Source organism: Sinohyriopsis cumingii, chromosome 7 (assembly GCF_028554795.1).
Source record: "Sinohyriopsis cumingii isolate HCF-2022 chromosome 7, ASM2855479v2, whole genome shotgun sequence".
NCBI classification, from domain to species: Eukaryota; Metazoa; Mollusca; class Bivalvia; order Unionida; family Unionidae; genus Sinohyriopsis; species Sinohyriopsis cumingii.
Genome location: NC_142967.1, coordinates 28,377,084 through 28,403,721, shown reverse-complemented (window position 1 = coordinate 28,403,721; position 26,638 = coordinate 28,377,084). Strand labels below are relative to the sequence as shown.

At 31.3% G+C, this 26,638-nt stretch overlaps 1 protein-coding gene across 1 annotated transcript; it reads left to right on the top strand.

The window, feature by feature from the left end:
- The first annotated feature begins 24,230 nt into the window (after nucleotides 1-24,230).
- Nucleotides 24,231-26,362, top strand: LOC149794939 (uncharacterized). The gene is made up of 3 exons (XM_089964009.1): nucleotides 24,231-24,464; nucleotides 24,895-25,005; nucleotides 25,366-26,362. The coding sequence occupies exons 1-3, from the start codon at nucleotides 24,246-24,248 to the stop codon at nucleotides 25,696-25,698; spliced, it is 663 nt and encodes a 220-aa protein (XP_089820135.1). The 5' UTR covers nucleotides 24,231-24,245; the 3' UTR covers nucleotides 25,699-26,362.
- Nucleotides 26,363-26,638: the final 276 nt, after the last annotated feature.

Genomic DNA, 26,638 nt, shown 5'->3' with positions numbered 1-26,638 from the left:
TGTTGAACGTTCTCTACAGATTATGTTGATAGCTTGGAGGAAAACATAAAAATGACACTTTTACATATTATGCTTGTAAATATAAACTGCATTTAATATATTTTCCTAATTTAAAAAATTACGTCTGAGTATGTGTGTGTATGTGTCTTGGTGGGAAGTTTGTGGTGTTCGTATTCTATTCCCTAACCCTTTACCCTTAAATGTAATACGTATAAGCAAAGTGGAAAGGAAATCATTACTTTTCATTGATAATATGAGTAGTCCTTTTACAAATCAAAATATCAATCGAATATTAGGAATTTCGTCAGAACACACATAAGATCAGTAACATATTATATCCTTAACATTATTTTTAGATGGAAAATACTTCTGGTTGAAAGTATGATTTTTTTAAAGCCTGTTTTAATATTGTATAAACATGTTTCACTGTTTATTACTAATAAGACATAAAAAGCACACTACGTCACATTAAATTCAGTATCTCATAGCATTATGGCACGCTGGTTTCGTGTGACGTCATAATGGTAATTTAATTAAAGGTTGGTTATTTTAAAGAGGATATCCTTAGACTATGCATATCTCGTTCTTGCAGACGGAACAAGACTATTACTGCACGTTCGCTAAATTGGACTTGTTTAAAGAATTTCTGATAAAATTATTCGAACAGGATGTACTTCCACTGGGTAATCTGCTTACAAAATATATATAATTTTCTCATTTAAAAACAAACAAACAAAAACAAAAATAAATTTAAGAAAAATTAATAAATGCCCCCCCCCCCCCCCCGCAACACCATTATAACACAGATAGCTGCCTAACTGCTAAAATTATTGCTGTGAAAGAAATTTTCCGATATTGTTCCAGAAGACATGACTTGGAGTTAACCAACCGTAAAACAAAATTTATAATCGTGGTATTTAATTAACTAATTAACAAAGAAGCGTAAAAAACACATGCAAATTGATTAGTCATACTAGTTTTAAAATATAACGTCATCAAAGACCAATTAAACTCGTATTTAATTAAATATGTATTTACATTCATACAATTCATGTCGATTTGCGATCGTTTTAGATCCACTTCTTATTCTTGTCCTAGCTCATATCGTATTTGTTTTACAGAGATATCCGATATTTTTCTCATACAGATTTTCTATTGGTAGTTTAGACGATGTGCGGTAAGATACCAAAAGACAAAAGCAACATGCGTGATGAGTGTCAATTACCCTTATATGATAAGGAAACACTAGTGCTTCTGATAGCATCAAAATAAGATTGCGTGCAGTGTTAATAACATTACACCCTTTGACAACCAGTATAAATTGCGATCATACACAATTTAGTGACAATCAAACTTATCTTGCCCGATGATGCTCTTTTGCAATGTGTATTATTAAAAGAGTTGTCGGTTAATGAAGTATAAAATTATTTACTTGTACATACTAAAGTATATTGTGCAATGATTTCCCGTTGAGATCAAATGTACCCAGAATAAATCTTTACGTATTTCTCTGTTTTGATTCACACCACGGTGTTTGAGCCTCTTTGATATGTTTCTATGGGTAGGGACTGCCCCAAGGGCAAGTCTTAGTCTGGAATGGGCGTCTGTCTTTTCATACAGAGCAATTATGTACACGGATATAGGGTGGGGAAATCCATAGTTTTCAAGCTATGGATCCTCGACAGTGTCATCCATAGATTTATACTTGCATGATTAGTACACACACACACACACACACACACACACACACACACACACACACACACACACACACACACACACACATATATATATATATATATATATATATATATATATATATATATATATATATATATATATATATATATATATATATATATATATATATATATATATATATATATATATATATATATATATACATATATATATAGAGAGAGAGAGAGAGAGATGTTGTAATGTGTAGATCTGAATCATTTCCAAATTATAATGTTATAGCACAGGGCTAAGTCTCTCGTAGGAGATGGCCCGTATGGTCAATATTGGTTGTATAAATCTGTATTTTCATGATCTTGTAATTGTATATATAATTACATTATGGGAATTTTAATAGCTTCTATATCCCTGACGGTACTGAAAGGCCCACGGTCTTCACCCAGGGATGGGTGGTGCCAGACTGACATATGTTGATACTCGAGCCATTGATCACACATGTGATTTCTCAGATGTTAAGACACAATAGTCTTGAACTAAGTAACAGAAAAGAGTGAAACAACAGTTTCTCCTAAATTCAACAAACAATTTATTTCTCCATAAAAAAAGTGAAAATTTAAAATGAACGTACGGTACTGTGAATAAAATCCATGATAGTTATAAATTTGTAAAACCCAAATGTGTAAAGTTCCAGTTAAATTGCGATGGTATTCCAAACACGTTCTTATATCGAATATTATAAACGTGCCTGTTGTCTAGAACGTCTTAGTGTACCCATGGCCTGGAATCTGGCGATGTGCTGACAGTCCTTTGATGTATCAAAATAATGCAAAAATAATCTTGTCTGAATTTATTATAATTCCAAATTAATCTTCGAGTCAAATAATATTATTGATGAACACGTTGTATTTCCAGTGAACAATGACAAATAATTCCACCCAAATCAAATCTGAACAGAATAAGACTTATTCTACTTCAAGATGTTAAGACAAGAATGTGTAATTTCACAAGTAAACAACATTATATAAAAAACTAAGACACAAAAACAGAACCAAAATGAGGGTTACAATTTCATTTCTAGAACATTCTAAGTTGTCAACAAGACAATATCTCTTACTAAATCTATTACTAAAATATAACAAAGAACGAGCAAAAGTTAAGTACAACATGTCTTTCCATGGTATAATTCCAATGTCCTAGACTCAGATTAAGATAAGCATATTTACTTCCGTTGATAATGATCCTAATATTTAATTTATTCTCACGGAGAAATATTAGCTATTTATTATGTTGTTTGCAAAATCAAAATAGAGTAAGCTTTATTTTGGACAAGGTCAAGTAGAAACTACAAATGTACATTATATATAATTATTAACAAAACCAAACAAATAATACAAATTAAATATACATATCACAGATAAGTGAACTATAAAACAAATAAGTCATTGAGATCATTTATATCCCCTAGCTCTATCACCAGGGGCGTGATAACAGTTTCAAATTTGTTGGAACAATCTATACCATTATTAGACCATTAAACGGCCTATGCTAAGTTCAAAGACATCACACACATACGCACACCCGTACATACAAACGTACGCACTGTATCACAATAGATAATTATGTTTCCCTATAAAGAACTTTATCCAACTATTCCCTTTTTTGGATTAAATGCACTATTATTCCGCATATCAAAGGCTGTTTCCAAGCAGCACCATACATGTCACTCATTTCCTTTTAAGGAACGAATACAGTGTCCTCTAAGTACCGAACCTCTTCAAAATCTAATTAACCAGAGAGTATTTTTTCTCTCTGAATAATGCAACTATATAATAAAAATAAAAATTGATCAAGAATATCTAGGGACACAAGTAAATGCTGATAGGATATTTATATTGTTCCCACATTCATGTTCAAGTCGCACTATTTCATCAATTTGCCATGTTATTTATGATTATTCGTGTCTGTAAGTGTCTATATTCACAAAGACTTCATTTATTAAGAAGTAATTGTCTTTGAGTATGTCTTTAGTCACAACGTGTCCATTGTAAGACCAGATGGAAGTATTTAAAGATCAAAGAATACATGGATTAATAATAAAAATAACTGTCTGCGTGATAGACTCTTACAAATAGTTATAACTGTATGTCTGATAGAAAATAATTTTTTTTATATCTTTTCCGATATCATAGAAATCAATCTTCATGAAACATTTATCCCTTTTACTCCTTTAAATAGGGTACTATGCTCTTCTAGAAGGTACAGTGGTCAGGATGTATTGATACAATGAACCTAAAGTATCTATGAAAGTAAAACAAACATACAGTTTGAAATGACACTATCAAGAGGAATTTAGTTGGTTCTAAAGTCGTTCGCTTTTAGCAAGGGATTAGATATTATTTTTTAGCCGAGTTTATACAATGATGTCCTGTTCACTGATAAGGGGTTAGCAACCGAATCCTTTATATCACAAAAACAGTTGCAAAGTTCCTGCAAACTCCGTACCTGTTTATGGAATTGTGGTGATCTAACATTTCCATCCATTTGATGAACTAGACTGTGACCAAAGTGATTGAAGTTTATGATGTACATAAGCTCTAAAAGGAAAAAGAAAATCAGTTTGTATTTTTTTTTAATTTAAAGTCCGTCACTTTCAAATGGGATTTTACTGAAATCTATCTTTAATTATTTTATTTCCACATGCACATCATCGTATAAAGAATTGCACAGGTTACTGGTTTTTCACAAGATTATTTGTAAAATAGGTATTCCTACGTACTGGTGCAATGTATTATCTCATATAGGACACATACATTTACATATTGTCAAACCATTCTAAATGATATTTGGTTTAAAATTAGTAGCCTGACACTTCTGTTACCACTATTGTATATGCCGGTTACTCAGATTATACACTTAAGTAATCGAAGTTAATATGTGTATGCAATTAGTATTTATTTCACATGAAATACATTAAACTAAAAACTTATTAACGTTAATGGAAAGCTGTTGTTACCGCTTTATTTTCGTGAACTAAGTAATTGCAAGAAGCAAAATCAACAAATTTAGTAAAACTTAACAAATAATCTAATTATCAATTTTATAAATGAAAATGGGAGAGGAACTTACAATATTATGAAGCGAATCCTAAATAATCGTAATAAAATTCCATTAAGGACCAAAATAATGAAAATTTCCGTATAAATTTCAAACCCGGAAATGTACTGGTCCGCCATAAATTGTGACGCTGTCAAGATGGCGTTTTCCAGAACTCCTTTGAATAATGTATAACATTTCCAGATTAATATTATAGTCCAAAATAATAGCATTTTGTATTTCCATTAGACAGTTCAAACAAATGTTTTCCTCTCGAATAATATCTATGTACAGCATAGAATACGTCTGAGGACTTTACATACTAAACAGCTATTTAAATATCCTATGTAGCTTTACAGACCCTAGTCACGTAGGCGAAATCTAAGATAATCTGTACAGCTTACAGCCATGAATAAAAATTACAAACATTAAATAAAATTATGTACCAGGAGTATAAATAGTGTTGATATACATAACACTGTTACAACTGTGTAGCAGAAAGGTAAAATGCATCGAATATGTTTCCAAACTACAATGCAGTTCTAAACTGGGCGTATGAACTCAGATTGGCGCAAACAAAAGAACATATTAAAATCCAAACAAAATGGCTATAATTATCGTTATAGATATGAGCGGTTTTGAACCTTAAACGTTTATTTCTAATGGCCCTAAACAAACCAAAATAATAAAAAATTTGATGATGTAAAAACTTTAAATGATGCCTATCGTAGAACCGTTTGATAGAGCAGTAACAACGTCACATTCATCTCAAAATACAAAATGCAAGTGGTAAATGAATTGCTGCGACAAATGCCAGGAAGAGAGGTCCCTTGACAAGATGAAAAATATCAATACATTTTTACAGAAGTATATGCAGTGTTCTAATTTGATGAAATCAACAGTATGGTAATGGAAGAAAGGTTTGAATACACAACGACAAAAGAACAACTTGAGAAAACAGTAAGATTGGTTAAAAGTCACAAGAAAACATAAAATCATAATAACTTTGTACTGAATATACAGTATTGTACCAAATGACTAAATTACTTCATTCTGAACATCCAAGCACTGGAAGAAACAAAGCAAGTGAAAATAAAGAGAAAGAGAAACAACACCCCCAAAACAAAATGAAATAAAATTAAAAAAGCGAAAGAAAGAAAATACAGAAGTTAAACAAATCTCCAAAAATAAACAAAATAATAATGAAAAACAAACAAAACTTAAAGCAAAGAACTTAAGTACTCATGATTATGTGCTGATAGTAAACAAAGGAACAGATTGCACTAAATTCTTTGAGCATTTTCCGAAAATATTAGAATTAGTATCTATTTTAAATCATATACAACTGGGATAACAAAATTGTCACCTTTTCATATTTAAATCTACCTATGTCTCAACATAGTTTTCTGCTTTGCACGAATTGTTATAGACGTCTTATCATTGGCTGGAAGTAAATTTGCAACCATTGATACCAGTGTTCAATCATAGTTTCAATCGATTATATTACTTTTTCACGTTGCTGTTGTAATTACCAGTGCATCATGTATTAACCACCATGTCACTATGTATTGCTCATTGTACGATGACGACTGCCATCATATTATAGCATAACTTTCGAATCAGATATACAATGCTGTAATTTTATCGCGATATTTTCAAATCACTCACAGCCGTGCTCATCCAAAGCAATGCTCAATAGTTTTTTTATGCAGTACCATGAACGCTGAAAACTGAATGTTCAGTGCTTGTTCTATTTTTAATTTTAATATTAAATAAGATCATATATTTTGGGCTAATCTGGAGATTCCTTCTTCTGTAAGACTAGATATATCTTTTATAAGGAAATATGTACATCAGTTTTATTATTCACCCAGTTAATGTTAACAGATGACAATTTTCATCAGAATTAAACAATATACATCTTCATAGTTGTAATGACGTTTGTAAGCTTTCTCCACATCAGAAACAATAGGCTCTCAAAAACTTTATACAACCGTTTCTGTTTTGTCCAATTAAGAACTTTGTGAACAGTGTTAGGAATATTAGATTATGTTCAGTTTTTTTCAGTATTCTCGCATTCTGTTGTTTCATTTAAAAGCTCATTGTTTTGTCGTATTGATCATTTTGACGAAGCATTTTTAAGTTTAAAAGGTGACATGAAAAATTTATAAGGTGCAGTTATGAAAACTTTTTCATAATGAATTAATTCCAATTATTTGTAAGACGGTTATTGTTCTTTTCTTTAATATCTTGGTTTGTTAATTTACACAAATTGACTGAAAAGCTTATAATTCCCTTTAACACCATTTGACAGTGCTGTGGGAGTTATCGATAATTGATGACTTTTAGTTTACATTATGAAATGTGACTAATTACCAATTACATTATGAAATGTGACTAATTGCCAATTACATTATGAAATGTGACTAATTGCCAATTACATTATGAAATGTGACTAATTACCAATTACATTATGAAATGTGACTAATATCAATTACATTGTGAAATGTGACTAATATCAATTACATTATGAAATGTGACTAATTGCCAATTACATTATGAAATGTGACTAATTACCAATTACATTATGAAATGTGACTAATATCAATTACATTATGAAATGTGACTAATATCAATTACATTATGAAATGTGACTAATATCAATTACATTATGAAATGTGACTAATTGCCAATTACATTATGAAATGTGACTAATTACCAATTACATTATGATGACTTAAAGTGCATCACATTGGAAAATATTTGGACCTGAACAAAACTTAACGATATAACAAAATATATTAAAAAAACTGTATATAATATTGCTTAAAGTAGACCACATCACAAATAAACTAACAAACCTTACGAACGCAACCTACAACATGCATTTACAATTATGATTTTCCAAAACACTCATAATTTACTCAAAAGAGACACATAAATACATACCCATTACTATGATACTGGTAGTATGTATACTTGATATGATCATAAATTACACAGGGACTAAAGCTGCGAATCGTTCAAAATTCCAAAATTAAGATCTTTTATCATTTTCTCTGGTTCCATATGCAAAGTCAACAATTCTGACGACTGACTGGTCAGGGATTTTACGTTAGCATATCAAATAAGCATCAAAGTTTCCTTTGAGTTCGGGTGTTGCGCGACAACTCGCAATCTTGCGGTATGATTGCTTTATATTGCAGAGGCTGGGCTTTCCTTTGCTCGTCTTCTATAGGGTTGAAATTTAGAGAATTGATAGCCCCGGGAAATAAGCACATCCTGTTATAAATTGATAATTATTAACAGCATGAAAACATAAACTTGCGCTGAAAACTGTAATCATGGTTATTTGTGACTTGGAGATGACAGTAAACAGATGCTAAGTATTATATTAAACTATATATTGTAAAAAGATCAGGTAATAATTGGAGGTATTGCAAGATACGTGGTATGAATTAACATTTATTTATTCGTTGTCTATCTTTGCTCAATAGCCGTCGATCATATAAACAGCAGAACCCGACCTCAACGGACATTTTGATGTTTATTGGCTAATGCATGTAATTATATAGCAATTGTATGTATTTGATTATCCAGGTAAAGATTGTAAATTGCATCAGCTTTAGCACAGTGACAAATATCAAATTACATCCATACAAAGAAAACATAGTTTAAGTTCGGTTGAATTGCTAAATAATTTTTAAATTGTTGTTGTACTATTCATGCGCCTCTAACGATTATTAGCTACCTTCATTATGGTGAGGCATTTCATGTACTGTTAACAAAAATATTTGATACAAAGGTCACATTTTTCACTTATAGTTTTCGATAACATTTGATTAATTATTTTAGAGACTGTGTTCGATTAAATAAAATTATAATACATTAATGTGTATTGACTGTACATGAATTACTTTATAAATTGAAAAAAGCACGTTGCATTATAGTACATACATAGTAAAAAAGTATGCTCTCAGATCTAATCTGTTTGTCTTGTTAAATCGTAAAGATTGTCTACTAATTGTTACGTTGTGGAGAAGAAAACAGGAACAAATAGGTACAAATATATGTATGTAGTTTGCCGATGACTTTGTATGCAAAATAACAGTCTCGCTCTATCTGGGTTTAACTGATAATAATCCAAAGGTGAAGAATATTTATCAGTTAGATAACAGATCCAAGCTAATAAATTGTAAACCAATGCTACAAATCATCTTCGCTTCCTTTGACTTTGGTCTTGGTTTCAGAGCCATCATAATTCTGTTTCAGTGCAATGAGATCATCTAGACAGCATTTTCAGCGTCATCTGACTTTTAACCCCTTCTCGAATGTTTTAACTCGCGCTGTAATTTGGTGACTCTTTTTGTTTTCTTTATGCTTCAGACCTGAGCAAAATCCAATCTTGAAGAAAGGAGATATTGTCAAATGTGCCATCAAATGCCTCGATTGTATGTTCGATTTCGACCAATCTTCTTTCGACATAGCAATGTGTCACTGTTAGTGAAACTATATTGATCAAAGACATATAACTCTTTTGACCATGTAGAAATTGTGGTGTAAGACTAAATAATCCAGTTTTGGGTTTTACTTTTGCCAACTCAGACTTAATTTAGCATGATAAAATTACTTCTGATTTTATTTATAATACCATCTTAAATATTTTGATTGATGTTTCATGGACCATTATAGTTAAAGAATATTTTCGAATAGAAAGAGAACTAAGAGATGATGTCATCAGTTTTACCAATAATCTATTATGTACTTCTTCAAACCGAGATTCTGAATTATCTATTTTACTGTACAGTGGCTAATATTGGCAACTGAACAAACGGAATGAAAGATAAAAAATAACGTAATACTGAATTGGATTCTGCCTAAGTGAGTTGTACAAAACCGCTGAGTAAAATTGCATTAAATGTGAAAACTTCCATAACTTTAATGAAGACAAAAAATGTGCCAATTCTAACAAGTTTAAACGATTCACAGATTTAAAAAAAAAATCATTTCTCATTTAGCAGCCTTTGAAAATTTAACTATTGTCACTAGGAATCATGGGCAAGGCGATAAACAATTTCAGTATGGTGGGAAATACTGAAACTTTCGGTCTAAAAAATAGTAATTCGTGCGTTGTAATGATATGCTATATCATAAAGGAACTATTTCAATCAGTAAAGTCACGCACATCAATATCATGATCCTGACCCGTAGGTATCTTTATAAATTAACCTTTTCTGATATTGGATTAACGTCGCTACTGGTCGTGTTTCTTCCTATTTTGGCTTTAATAGTTCACAGAATAGTTATAAACAGTGATACAAGATCGATCTTCTCATCAAAGTTATACTATACGTTTTTAAGTGAATAAAAATTTGAATTTGAAGGTAGTTTGTATACTTAAGACAGGACATTTTAACACTAATATTATCTTGTTCGATGTTATTTGATAGTGTGTTTTGTTATGTTCATGTCCTAGTAGTGACATGGCTCATTAATTGAAAATCTAACAGCACGCACATTTGTTTCGTAGTCGTCTTAATCAGATAATTGCTGATGTTTGCTTTTGTGTACTTGAGGTCTAAATTGAAAATATATTTACATACCAAAGGTATTCAGGTAGACCTCAGTATTACCCCACGTTTTAACGTTCATAGCATTCTTAATGTTCCTAATAATTGTTATTTCAAAAGATCTACATTCAATTTAGCCAATTATCCAATTAAGTTTTCATTCTAGGGCAAAGACAATAACACAAGTTGTTGTTTAAGATACATTTTATTATATAATTTGACTGAAGCATTGCATGTCATATTTCGAGCTGAGAATATGACACAATGATAACCTTTAGGCAAGTAGACAAATCTATCTATCAAATGAACATTGAGCAAATCCACATAAACGTAATAAAATCAATCGAATCATTGCTTGTTTCTGGTTTTGCAACTGTCGATATAATTACGTTATTTAGACACAACAGACTGGATTTTTAAATGGAGAGATCGACATTTTGACACTGTTAAGGTTAATTGTATTTATTAATTATATTTAACATCGTGTTCATATGGAGATAAATCTTATTAGTGTATATAATTAGAAAGGAATTATATCATTGAATGTTTCCGTCTCATTCCATTGTCAAAAGGAAACAGTTCTGTATGGTGACAAGTGACAAGTATGACGAAACGACTACACCACTAAAATGCCTGTTCAATAAAGGGATTGTAAAAATTAAAACCCCTATTAAACATGCAAATAACACAAAATTAAATAAATACCATGCATGAAAATACTGCTTTTTGTGTGAAATATCATATTTTCCAAGCGACACAGATGCTAAGCATACAAATTATGTTTAACCTAATTTATGCTGCGTTCTAATATTATATTATTTTCACAGCTTTTTGTGCATACGTATGTTTTGTTGATTGTCTAGGGGAATGGAACTAAACGATTTGAATATAACTGATTTGTTGCGAAAAGGTAAACAGGTAATATGTTCTCTTGGATATCGGTTCAAGTTAACAAAATATCAATTAATTTAACCTTTTGTAAAATGCAGCAAGATTTTAACGAAAGAATAAATGCAAATGAAACCCTTTCCAAAAATTCCCGTGTATCATATGAATGACTGTATGTAAAGAGAAAGAGATGAAGGAGATAGGGTATCTACCCATCTTACACCCTGCAAAGAGGCACACACACTAAACCTTTTCACAGTACATACCAGCTCTATAATGCTTTTTCATACTTTTGTAGGCAAGTAATAGTACCCACTTATTGATTTCTGCAATGTCCCCATCTGCTTAATATCTAATATTGTAGCAAGTACTAAAGTGAACCTATAAATTTAGACAAGCTGTGACACATTGAAACTGTCTGTAGAAAAGCTAAAGGTTCCACAATATTTCAAATGTTCCTTCCCAAATAAAATATTTAATTACACGATACTTTTATAATGTGAGGGAATGTAGTCACGAAACTGAAAAAAAACCTGCATGGCAAAATGAACTAATCAGTCACATAGACACACACACACACACACACACACACACACACACACACACACATATATTTATATATATATATATATATATATATATATATATATATATATATATATATATATATATATATATATATATATATATATATATATATATATATATATATGTGTGTGTGTGTATATATAATGTACCATTTGTACGGTTCAGAAATGTTATATTTATCTAGGTTAATATCGTGCCTAGATATGCGGTAGTCATCTTAAATCTTACGTTATAACGAACTTATAGAAAGAACAAACCTGACATTGAGCAGATAATCAGCTTGATAATATGCATGAAAAATTAAGAGTCTTAATTCCGAAAAATATAAGAAAACCACAAATTGGATAAAGTCTCAATTTTCCGAGTTTGGAAACCAAGGAAGTTCGTTTTTTTTAAAGAAGAAATCAAAATATTATTACACTTTGTTTAATGCATGCCAATAAAGTAATAAGCAAAATATTTGAAAATCTGTTTGGAGATTGTCTGAGGGTAGTAATGAATGTGGATAAAGCGGTAATGTTTCTAAGCATCTGCAGTTCTTTATAATTTATATCTGTATTGTACAATAATGGTATAAACAGCAAACACTACATCAATGTCTTCCAGAATAATCATTTCCTTATCTGTAGAAATTAAAACCAAGTTTCCATAACGATTACGAAATATATCTGAATGTTGGTCTAGAAGTGTGGAAAGCAAATTGATCATATTAAGTAATATAAGTGTTCATATATGGATGTTGGTAAGATTAGTTATTGAGGCAAGTATATAACAGGAATAGTAACCACTATTATTTGAAATTTACGTTGTCCTCAGGAAATGTCAGAAAAGAACTTAAAAAGATAACCAATGTCAGCACAACTAAGCATATTCATTTTTCTTTCAAACAAAGAGCTTTCATATATTTCTAATATTGCTTTGCTTGACATATATTCCTAGGGTAAATTTTAGGACTCTCTAAAATAAAAAACGTTTGTAGAACAAAAATAGTCCCATGTGTAATGTTTGAGGAAAAAAATATTTTGCTTTGAAAATCCTTTCTCTTTTTAAGAATTACAAACTATAGTGATAAGTATTATATTCAAACTATATTACTATTTTATCAAAGGTTTGGAATAAATTTACTGAAATCTGGAAAAATGTTAGGATTGAAGATTTACGTATTGCCATTGTATATTCAATATAATAAAAATACTATTTCAGTTTCTGTCAATAACTTATGCAAAGTTCTTCAATCCCACGTGAAGATTTCGAACAGGATATATATATCTAACCTGACATTTTCTGAAAATGCGATCGACAGCACAGCTGTGCTAAGTTTTACATTTGTCGTCCTCCATAGGTAACAAAGCGATAATGAACTAAATTCTTATTATTTAGTCTGACCTAAGACGTCAGACAAGTATTGCGGTGAATTAGAATAGGAACATCGATGTACTTTGCTTGTATACGACCTGTGCACAAAAGAAATTTCACACTACGTCATTGTGTTAGAAGGTCACCTGATTAGGTAATATATCTCGTCTATATCCTAGGCGTTAATCGAAACTGTAAAGAATGTACTTATGTTTTGTATTCCTAATGAGATCACGGATCGTCTTTGGTTAAAGAAAATTAAAAATACAGATGAAGGTAATCAGATCGCTTTATTCAGTATATATATATATATATATATATATATATATATATATATATATATATATATATATATATATATATATATATATATATATATATATATATATATATATATATATATATGTATATATATGTATATATATATTTCGGTGAAAATATTTATCGAAACAGAGAATATAATTGAATAAATATTTTAAAGGTTTCCAATTAGAACACAATCGATGACATAACACTGGATGTATTTGAAGATATTTTATGATAGCATGTCTAGTTATTGTACTGGCTCAGGATATGTTGCTAAGATTAACACATACGCAAACATGCAAATCTATCTATACGGCTGTCTCTCTATTTATCTCATTACATGTTTCAAACTCACACATATCCAGGAGATAAAAAATGAATCGTTAAATAATGAAGTTTGATAAACAATCCAAATGAATAATCGTTTTCGTTCACACTTAAGAAGAAACATTTAAGGCCAGATATTAGTTCAGAAACAAATTTGGGAGTTCCATCTATTGATTATTGAGAAAATCTTAGAAGCATCAGCTCGCAAGTAAACTCACGAATATATTCTCTACTATACTTCCACCTAAGACAAAAATCTTGATAATGGTTTGAATGTTTTCAATAGAGTTTGTATGAAAAGATATATTGTACCACATGGATATCTGCAATACATTGTAGCGTAAAAACAAGGAAACCATACAAAATCCCAACAAAACAACAACAGCAAAAAAATATGGGAAAGACAATGATGTCGCTCAGATGTTCTCAAGTTTTGTGCATATGTTCCTTATCATTGCAGAAAATTAAATATTATTAAAACTTTTAAAAACACAATTTTTAAAGATATTTTGCATGAAACTGGGTCCAAAATATGTTTGAAGGGGTTCCGTGATTCATGATTTACTGGAGTGGCTTGATTGGGGTTTTTCGTTTAGCCGACTGACATAACTTCTTAAGAGCAAATACAGATTATCCAGTGTCAGAAGTTATTACTTTGGTATTTTGCAATATACCAAAGTTTACAAATAGTTGTAATTTAATTAGTTTATTTCCTTCACCATGTAGCACTTTCAGAAAAAGAGAGGGATTCAACACTAGTTTATCACTTTTGAACTGTTTTCCTTTAGTCTTTATTCACGCACAACTGAACGTAGCTAATTAATGTTGTGGGCACTTTTTATGGTTACCAGATCTCGTGTGTTTGGGGTTTAAAGATCAAATTACTAATTCAAATACCAACATAAATTTAATTTTTCACATTATGACAAAAATGTATATCCAGGATAATAGATGAGATCATAGTATTATAAAACAAGATGGTAGAAAACACGTAGAATAGACAACAGAGCGTGATTATTTTGGTAACGAATTTTCCTTCCATTTTTAGATCTATGCGTGGAGAAAAACTATATTTCACTGTTGATATTTTATTTCATATAAACATTTTAATATGACTCGAAACAGAACTTGTACATGATTATAGTGCCGTCTGTCAGTATTTGAGTAGTAAACAGCAAATAAAAGAAAAGGAAATACATTTAGCTCATATCGTGCTGCGGTAGATGAGTAAACGTTCTTGCACATGAACTTATCAAGCCCTTGCCTGGACCATGTTGGTTGCGACCTCTGCACTTAAACCACTAAGCAAACGAGACTACAGCGTTAGTTGCCTTTATGAGCCTATACTTGTTTTAGGCTATATATAAACAGCGTTCCTTTGGCATGTGTACTTAAGAAACAGATATTTCGTTTATAATTTGGTTTATATTGCTGGGAGTTTATATGCGAGGAAAAATCATCCATTTGTATCTGTTTTGCTATAATTAGTTGCATAATATCTGGTATGACGTTATGCAAATATTTTTTGTGCAGTTCTAAAAGTAAATCGTTTATTTTCTTCATATGAATTGAGGTTTACGTTTGTAAGAAACCGGGAAAATAAGATGACAGACGTAGGTAGAATGCAATTTGTTTGTTAATATCTAAATATTTTCATCTAAAGAAATCCAAAATAACTGGTATAACTTTTCCGTGCTTTTCAGCACTAAACAATGCATAGGCCATGTACTTCAAAGTGCTGTAAATTAAAACATCTTTTTAATGCTCTAAAGCAATAAAAAAATTTTCTTGCCAATCATAACCATTTGCTAATACCTGAAAATCGGCAATTATTGAAATATTACACGAAAGAGAAATAAAACCACACATTTTAATTTAATTTGCATACCCTCTCCAGGGCAATTTTCACCAGAACTTATCACATATAATAATAATTACGTAAAACAGCTTCTAAATCCAATATCAGAATGATTGAAGTAATTTTGGTAACCCGATTAAATATTAATATGAAAGGATATAAAGTGTAAAATCTATTAGTCTTCAGATTTAAGAAAGGAGCAATATTAAAAAATTATACATATGGAAATATAAGGCTATACATAGAACAGAGATTAATATAAACAGACATGCACACAAAGTAACAACATTGTCTGAATAGTGTTTCGGACCAAAAATTCGTTCTTTTGAGACGTAATTCGGTAATCGTCTTCAGTGTTTGTTTAATGTAAACGTGCAATGTCTCTAGTGTATAGTGTATTTTATTTATAAGTCACTGTCTAGGGATATTATCAATTATTTACAACAAAGATACATAATTATTATTATTATATACCCAGAAATGTTCAGATATGTTCACCTCTATCTCTTTCGCTGATTTTGATATACGAATTTAAATTTAAGTACATCTTTAAAGCATGCTATCTTATATATATATATATATATATATATATATATATATATATATATATATATATATATATATATATAATATGTATAGTATGCATGCTGTATAAATGTTTCATAAAAAGGAAACGAGGCTTGCGGAGTTTCATTTTAATGAAACATTTATACGAGTGCTATATCATTGATACAGCTTACGTACTGTACACATTTTTTATTTATATAAAATACAAGTACACTTATTTGCACTCTGAACGGAGTTATGATATGCTTCGGGCAACTGTTTATTGACCGAGTGAATGAACTCCGAACATCCCTGCGAGTGTGTCAGCTACAAAATTTAGTTCTACGAGTATTCTTGTTGTTCACAATCACATATGCAAATTGATAAGTTGATTGTTTTCTTTTTGAGTTTCAATGTTTATTCACATTTATTAAATCAGTATAAGATACACTCATGATTTAAACATGAAATATGGGTTTTGTAAAGAAATTAGTGCACTGCAAACACGGATTACTACTTGTACACTGAACCTGAACAGTCAGGCATTCACGTACTGGCGTATGGAAATTAGCGTGGAATAGAAGCTAAGCAAAATTGCGAACCAACAAGAGGTAACTAAAAGATCTTAATATATTGACAGTTCAACTAAGTCATTATTCTGCTCTAATTAATATTTCTAAGGACTATAATTGCTTTATACCAACACCTTAAATGCCATGTTAATTTTAATATATATATATATATATATATATATATATATATATATATATATATATATATATATATATATATATATATATATATAGTGGAGATATCGAAGTTATGAGAACATACACTATTACATTATGTTTTATACTAATTGGAAAATAAAGTTTGATCAATGTCGTTGTATCTAAATATCAGATCGGGCAAGACAGTTGCCAAATTTATAGTTTTGATTTGAGGTTAATATTAACACATTGTAGTTCTTAAGGTTCAAACAAACCAGTTTAGTACTGTTGCTTTTTAAAACAGAGTAGACATACAAGTATTCAATGTTCTTTTTGTTTCATGTACCTATTTAACTTCGCTCGTTTAAAATTCTTTCTCTTTAACAGACTGATAGCATTCACGTGCATAAAGGAACTACTTTCTATTGTAAACAAACAATGGACGTAGACGCCAGCACTTTTGATTTGTACACAAATCATGTTCACTCGCGTAAGAGGCTCTTTACGTTGTGGTTGTTTAAATATGTTTCTGAATGAACTAAAACAGATGTTTCGTGGACTGCCACATACCAGCTGTTTTGGTACATTCCGCGTTGATACAATGTTTCGGATTTAGGCTAGCTACAGTATAAAACAGACACAAGATAAGGTCCTTACAAATAACATACAAGTGACAAGTCATATACTCTCTTCTTTAGCTTGTGATAAAAATGGCAAAATAAAATACACTTACAGTTTTACAGCCTGAGTTTCCTCAAAATGTATTTTCTTAATTCTGCAAATCCGAATTACATGAGCCATGTCATAGGTTCTCAATCTGGATTACACATTTCGAAATTGTACTGTAATTTCGATGATAAGTGCAATTACATCCTCCTTACTGCACTCAAAATGAAAAAAGCATTAAATTCCATTGCGTCTTTTTGACATTTGCAATTGAAAGACTTCATATTTTTCCCACATTATGATGTCAAACATTCAATGACCGAAACAGAAACACATTTGCAGATGTCAACACGCTTCTCCCTAGCTTCGTCAATCTCACGTATTTCGTGTGGAATTGGCACATTCAAATCCGGTCCATAATCACGAAATTTCCTAGAATCGAGAAAAATACCAAAATCTATTGATTCCAGATCAAATGGAAAAGTTGTTGCAATGCACATTCATTAACAATATGACTCCAAATATCAATTTTAACTAGACACGCCATTTTCTTTCGAAAGTTATGTCGAGCGCGCGACTAAGTTCCAATTTATCTGGGCAGAGTTATGTGCGCAGGAATAATGTTGATTTATTTAATGATGAATATGCGCTTGTGTATTTAGTTTGGAATGCGGCATACATTCATTTACATTGTTTCTTGTAGTGTATTTTGTTTATAATTAAGCCTTAGGTAGAATAAAAAAATGAGCATATAATGAAATGGTTGCTGCATTTGTATGGGAACAGGAGTTGAAAGTATTACAATATCTTGACATATAGACTTATATAACATTACTGTAATTAAGATTCCTTGGTCTAATTCTGACCAAGAGGCTATATGTAGTGGATAAAGTACAGACTGTACCATATGGTCACTCTAAATGGTCTTCAACTCGATAGTTATATCGGTACTCAAGTCAGATTAATATTGTTGTACAGTTAGTTTGTTTTAACGTTCAGATGTATATTTGTATTCACTCTAGGATTCAGCAGGTTTTGTGAAATATACTTTATGTTAGCCTTTTTGTATCTACAAAAAGCATTACAAGAATCTCATGAAAGGCACGACTGATTTCTTTAGATATTGTTATTGTGAAGAAAAGTTTTATTTCACAAAGCTTAATAGTAAATGTTAACTGGGTTAGGGCTGCTGCTTTCTTCTTTACACCCTCTAAGTTAGAATAAATATTTTTGAAGCGGAGTATTAGTACCCAGATAAACAATGAGAAATAATTAGAAAATTATTGGCTGGATTTACCAGATAATTATTTTTATTTTATACTAGTTCTTTAATTACAGGCTCTCCTGGAAACTCGTATCTTGTTTTTCAAACTCTTAATGAAATATATCCATCATGCAATGGTTTCAAGATAATCGCATCTAGATATTTAGGTTCCTATCACATTTAGTACATCCTCGTATTTCCACAATATGTAGCACCACATAGTATTCATATTTAAACCCTCAAATAGTTTTTCTGCTTTAATAAGACTCTTTTCAAACTAATTCATGGTGTGTACATTATTAGATTTCGTAGTCATACCAATAATTCCTTTTTTTGCCGGTAAAGTTGTGGAGAAGGGGAATTATAATGTCTTGTTTAGCGGACTGATTGATTCTTAAGTAATCATTTTCCACTGGAGATAAAACTATTTTTCCAATTCGCTATCAGAGTTATCAACCTATATCACGTTAGATACATTTGCTGGTGTAATGATACATTTTAGTAATGAAGAAGATATACAGTAGAGAACAGGCTCCTCATGTCTGAAAATCATGTACTGTTCTAAATATATTTTCGTATTCTGTAAACTGTATACCACATGAACAGGGTTTTGTGCATTACCCTCGCCTGATCTAAAACATTATCTCATGATACCTTTTTAATCTTGTCTGTTCCAACAGATGATTGTAACGATCAAAGTAACGATAAAAGTGTTAAACACCTTTAATTTGAATATATAAAAGCCACCACAAAAATAATTTGTAGTTAACCTGCATTCGACCTAAATTATTAACTACCGAGGTTTTTTTTGTATCTCCTTTGGAACTTTATATTACATGATATTAACAAAGCTACATGGAACAATCATGATATTAGATGCCAACCTTGGTATTATAAACTGCAATGCTTCTTTAGGTTTAATACTACTGAGACTATGTGTTATACAAATTTGTCTTCCACTAATATTTTTATAACCTCGTGAGACATTAACTTGATGCTGTACACTAATGTTTCTATCATAGGTTGTCAATGCTTCTGTTCTATGCTAACTCTATTTAATTACTATAAAACAATAAAACGTTGGAAGGAAGATACACATCAGTCCAGTACAACTGTACTAAAGATATTATCCCAATTTTCCTCCTTATCAGAAAATTGATAAAAATCAAGTTTTTGTTGCAAAAGCTTATCTAAAATAAGAACAGGAAGTGTCAAAGAATATCGAAAACAAAACCGTTCATTCAATTCGTATCACTAAAGTTCTATCAAATCACGTAATGTTATTTATACCCGTTCTATTCTGTTTTATCTGTGTCTTATATTTCCGTTACTGGTGTTGTTTTCATCATCAATGAAGACTGCACATCGTGAACTGCGGCAAAAGGTCAACGTTTCCACTACCTGGATGGTTCGGCCATTTACTGTGACGGTGGGCTCAGATGTACTGCTTTCCTGCTCCAGTCTCGTACGCTACTTATTTCATCACACTTGATTCTCTCTCAGGAGTCTTAAAATTCCACGCGTTTGAACTGGCTAGTCCGCTTGGTGCTGTTGAAAAGAGATCTTCTGGAGTTGATGTTTTTCGTTCAGTAGTCTTCGTATTTTAGCATCGTTCCCATCAATCCAATCTTGATGGCATTCAGAGATTTTGCGCAAATGAGTCCACATATTTTCGGAAGGATGCCCAGTTTCCTCGACGTTTTTTGGAGTTCGTACGAATTGTTAATAGTTGGCTACATAGCTCTACGGTAAAACGCTTTCACATTTTCCGGTCTCAGTTTGGAGACAATCAGCGTTTGGAGCTTTAGTTTTCCTTGAGGTGGTCTGCAAGACTGAAACAGGATATTGAGTTTGAAGACAGTGATGACGTGGTTAGTCCAGGTTTCTGTACTTCTCATAGCCTTCGTCATCCAGACATCATGTTTGCCTTTGCTTTTGATGATGACGTAGTCATTGAGATTCAAGTGCTTGAAGCTCAGGGACATCCACAACTCCTTGTTGAGATTTTGAAAATTATATTTGTAATTAGGATATAATGTTAAGCACGTTTCCTCAGTTGTTGCATTTGTCATATCGATTTTACCATAACGCCTGTCAATGTCTGGTGATATGATCCAATTCTAGCATTACAATTACCAAAGCTGATGAGCTTGGCATCCTTTGACAATAATGCGGTAAGAAAAAACCAGATCTTCCTATACTGTACACAAGGAATATAAAAAATAATAGCAGTACATGTGTATAAAACTATCTAAAAAACATCAGTTGCTTTCAACAGTTTGAATATGACAGAACATTTGCTCATTCTTTGTAATAGTTTCTGATCTTGGATTAAGATTGTTGTACAAAGCATGATAATAATGATATAAGCGATCCTTTCGGGTTTACTACTTCAAATTTGAAACAGACACAGTGCGAACAAAATGCAAATGAATAAAACAAATGTAAACATAGTGAACTAAATTCAGATATGTTATCTGAAATTTAAGCAATTTGTCTGGCTTTTAAACAAATATCGAAACAACTGAGTGCTGATCACCGTTGTTAGGACACAAATTATCAGTTTTATTTTAACACTGTAACACATATTGGGTCAAAACACTAATATCAAAAGCTTTTCTTCTTTCAATCGACATCCTTTGTAAAGTTTAAGATGACCCTTTGGAGCAAATTTCTCGTTGAGAAAGGGTTCGAAAAGACAATAAGTTTCTAACTTTAGAGAAATTTTTCTTACCATGGAGATAGCATATGTTCTTTCAGGCTAATACGTTCTGGTTCTGTGGTAAATAACGGTTGCAAACTTATGTTTCCAGGATAATACTTTTATTTAGCTTTCAATATAAATATGATTATAGAGAAATACGTGGCACGTTAGTAGATGGACAGTAAGAAATCGAAAATGAAGAAAGATCTATTTTACAGAACAATGGTCTTTCTGTTTAATTGATTTACTGACCAGGTGAGTTTGATATAAATCATTTTCACTTAGTTCAGGCGTATTGACTATCTGAGCTTGATTTCTATCAAGCTGTTTTTGTCAATAATATGAAAAACCAATCGGCTGTTTTCCTTGCTTTAAAAATCGCAATTTCAGTGGAAACAAGAGGAATAAACGCAATAATTATCAAAATTAAAATTATTCCAAATTGATATTTTTCAATCTTTAATTAATGCTTTCTTTGAAACATTAAGTTTCCTTTAGTATAAAAGAAACAAACAAAAACAACAAAAAATCGCAATAAAACACAAATACACAAACAACAAGAACAAAAGCGAACACATATGCAATGACACCGTAACCGAAAGCCACGCCATTATTGCCATTCTAAAAATGTAGTCAATAAAGTAGTCAAGTCTCAATGATGGAAACTTGATAATAAGGCGTATATAATCATAATATAAAATAAGTCTTATTAAAAGGTAGTGGACCATGTAATTGTTATCAGTATGATTGTTATTCCATTGTTGTAGCAAAAGGCCGTCCATTGTTGCAAATGTAGATCATTGTCCAATGTGACTGACGCAGATGAACTAGAAACATGATTCATTTGAACTTCTCTATTTATTTCAGTTGCATATAACCATTTGAAAATATATGTTCAAAACTAATTGAAACTAGTATTTTCGAAAAACAATTGCTTATATAGGTTTTAGCGATGTGAGTCAAATTGATGAATCAAATGCAAACGTTTAAAAATCCACAGATTGTTTGGAATTTTTAAGTTTTAAGACATAAAAGCAAAGATGTAGACATGAGTCTCATAGTCTAAATTGCATCGAGAAACAAAGATGAAGGGTAAAGTATTACATAATACATAGACAACAATATACTAATTATGATCTTGCAAACATCATACACTTTCTCCTCTTCACAACATAGAACTCGTCTGAAATATCTATGATTGAAATATTACGATTCAAGGTGTAACCAAACCATATTACTCAATTCCTTTAAATCTCATAACTTATGCTATTTTAATTTATTCCCGCTATTGCAACAATACAGGTGGGTTTAGCATAGGCCTCTGTCCGAACAACTACATTACTGATACAAAGAAGACACATTTATCTGTTGACAATGGTAACACTGCCACATACCAATAAATCGTGCATAAAAGATATTTCCGTTTATAAACAAAGTAAAATCATCCTTATTAGACGCGGCCTGCAGTCAGCTCAATTTACATTATATATTAACTTGAAGGAGATTGCACATAGTTGAGCGAGTTGTATCTTTACAACATTAAAATCCAAGTACTCGGTTTATTAGCAAAACAAAACTCCGCCCTTTCCTTTATTTATTTTAACACGTGATTTGGCTGGGATACTTCTGGTTTATGCAAGCAAGCCATGTGTTAAACAACTGATACAAACTATCCAAAATATGTCAGCCATTCATACTACTCCATCAGGATTATACTAATAGGGGTGATAGGTAAAGGGAACAATTTGTATTAGGAAAATAGTAAACTGATCCACTTGAGATTATATACGTAGTAGTAAGTATCCAGTTAAATACAAACTAATTGTTATAGTACATCTTTGTTGTTCTGCGCATTTCAAAGGGTTAATATATACATTTAGCATTGCATATCTCTAATCAGAATATAGATTTAGACACACTTGATAAGGAATTGAACATACATTGATACATACCGATATTTCCGTGCAATGCAATATCACACCATTCGGGTCATTGAAATCTAAATGTATCTGGTTGGAAGTTATTATAGACCTACGAGTGACTCATCTCAGTAATTATCCAGAATAATTTTGTTTGGGTTAATATTGTACGGCCAATGTTTTTACCAACTTTGCAATCGGTGATTCCCTATGTCAGCATATAAGATAATAATGATATTACGTCAGATCAAGCAGTACCCTCTGTTGCAAAAGGGTGCATTTGATCATACCGAATGATCCAATAAAACCTGTACCTTTATTTAGTGTCAAAGTTCTAACTTCTCGAAACATTTCATATCATAGCAAGTTGTCTTATTTTGATGATGTCATATATCGACAGTCTTCATGTTAGTCCTGCTTTTGTTAATTTAAGAAATCTTTTCGATATGATATTCATGCAATATCTGCGGGTTTCATTACTTACACAAGAAGTCTAAAATAAATTATTATTTGAAACCATTTTTTCATTATTTGAATTACTTTCAGTCCGATCGGATAGGTAAAGGCAGAATTTTATTTATGTTCCTTCAACTGTCAAGAACAATTCGTACTAAATTTACACTCTCTCTATTCTAGTGTTCGCTGTTGCAGAGAAAAATATTTTTGTAATTTATTTTAAAAAGCATTAGTGCACCGCATCTTGTTTAACTCTTTTTCTCGCAGAAATATATGCATTTCTTGCCATAAGTTTGATGGTAACGGCGAGCTCACATCGATCCAAGCGTCACCATTACTTGGTCAATAGGTCATTCTGTAAGCCGTGCTTTGTCAATTCGGCCGTGGAAATAGCCAGAAATCTTGCACAGGAGGACTGTCCTGGTATTCAGTATCTGATGCAGTTCTATATAAACGCTCTGACTAAGGAAACAGAGGAGATAAGAGAAATATTGGAAAATGAAAAAAGAAAAATTGTAAGTAAAAAAAATCATCTGTTTTTTTTTTTCCAGACATTTTTTATGTACTTCAAACCTTGATCTTAACAAGCAGATCCAAACCGGCATCCAAGCATTGATTCTAAATGCACAGGCGTATAGAGGCAGAAATCTACTGAGGCACATGTTCACACATTTGCTTACTTACTTCCATGCTTGTTTACTCACTAACTAGTATTACTAGTATTACCTACTTATTGTATTACTTAATTAATGTATTTATTGAAATATTCCATACAGTGGGCCTCGTTTCGCATATAAATTTCATTCCTATCAGAATATCTATATTTTAGGATCTAATTATTTAATTAATTAATAAATATACCCGAATACCTATATTTAAAGATCTAATGATGGAGTGAGTGAATTAATTAATTAATTAATTGATGCATTTATTAATATATTCCAGCTTGAGCGCCATGTTTCGCATCCAGATTTCATTCCTACCAGAATACCTGTATTTGAGAATCACAGGAACTTGTCTCTCATTAACGATCCGATCCCTAGTAGAAATTACCTGGTACGTCCTACATCTAACCTAGGTTATTCTCTTCCACTTCAAACGTCGGCATAAAAAACACTTAATGATAAATGAACTTTGCTTTTACTTGTGGATGTAAATTATTAGGAGACCATATCCAAGTTGTGCATGCTAATTCCATATGTGAAATTTATTGCCTGAATATAAATAATTATCAGTTGTTGGAATCAGTTGTAGTTCCTAAAATTACCTCAGAGTCCATGCCATTCTAAGACCAGTTAAACGATAACATTTTTATTCAGACACATAATAAAGTTTCATGCATAATTGATCACTCGTAAATATTAAGGTTTTAATTTCTATTTTCAACTCTGCTGAATTGTATTACTGAAATTTCAGGATGAGTACACTAGACTGGTATATAGGAATTTAACCGTACTGGCATCACACCTGCACGTTGTATCAGTTTTGGGACATGTCGGTCCAGATATAAACCAATCATTACGGAAATTTAGCCATGCTCTCTGCAAACTGAAAGAGTACCGGGAGGCCCAGGGTCTCAACACATCTCTATCTAATATGTGTAACTACACCGAGACCATTTCCCTGTTCAGCAAGACAGAAAAGATTGATTTCTCCATTTCCGTATTGAAGTATGGAATCGACTCACTGACAACCATTCTATCCACGATAAGAGAGGTTGCTGAGCGAGAAACACAAAGATGCCGATAGTATTCACATTCGTTGTTGCTATTTTGGGTGCAATTATTAACTAGTAGTAATGCTTTTCAACTGTTTACACGTAGTAATACGTATTTTAATTTTAAGTACAATTTCGATCTCATTTTGATTAAAATGTTAATGTTGATTCCTATAAATTTTATGAATGCGTGTTCATTTATTAGTAGTAGGATTTAAAATGACTTACGTGCATCGATTTTATGAAGTGGTTGATAACATTTTGTCAGATTATATTTTGGCAACAACAAACCGAAGCGTGATTAATTCAAATGATCTAAGGTTCATAGATTTGCGGCATAATAGTGAATGCTAAATCAACAGTTAAAAACAATATTCACAATCTTATTAGAACCTGAGCGAGTTTTCTTGATTTCTTTCTTCATACGTCTTAAAAAGATATTTGTTAATCAATTCGATATTTTTGCTACAAAAATTACTTACTTTAGGTTGTGGTTGTTTTAGAATGTAATTTTAAATAACTCATATTATTATATTGTTATTTATGCCTGTTATCTATATGGAATGGATTGAATGTTTTATTAAAACTTATTCTTTTTGAATAAAATATTTACTACATTTGAAAATTACGTGCATGGCAATTAGAAAATACACATGAACAACTGGCACACTAATTCTGTTTATTTTTACAAAGCATTTTATAGACGTTGTTTAGAAATGGAAGGAAGGACTATATAACCAGTTCATTTTAATACAAAATATAGTATTCGAACACGTATCTATCTACGAAAAGAACTAGCTAATATTTATATGTGATATTAAGTCTTCGCAATATTGAACAAATCCAGAAACTTTTAGGCATCCTGACAGGGATTATGGATAAAATGGTAAATTTCACACAAGTATTAGGGGGCAAGATGAGAATATAAGTAGGACTATTATAAGGATTACAAGTGCTATAGGACAAGATGAG

What these genes read in the sequence shown, in the direction of transcription:
- LOC149794939 (XM_089964009.1), top strand. Translation starts at nt 24,246, where the DNA reads ATGGTAACGGCGAGCTCACATCGATCCAAGCGTCACCATTACTTGGTC. An exon ending in AAAATGAAAAAAGAAAAATT is followed by an intron (nt 24,465 to 24,894) that starts GTAAGTAAAAAA and finishes AATATATTCCAG; the next exon opens with CTTGAGCGCCATGTTTCGCA. An exon ending in TCCCTAGTAGAAATTACCTG is followed by an intron (nt 25,006 to 25,365) that starts GTACGTCCTACA and finishes CTGAAATTTCAG; the next exon opens with GATGAGTACACTAGACTGGT.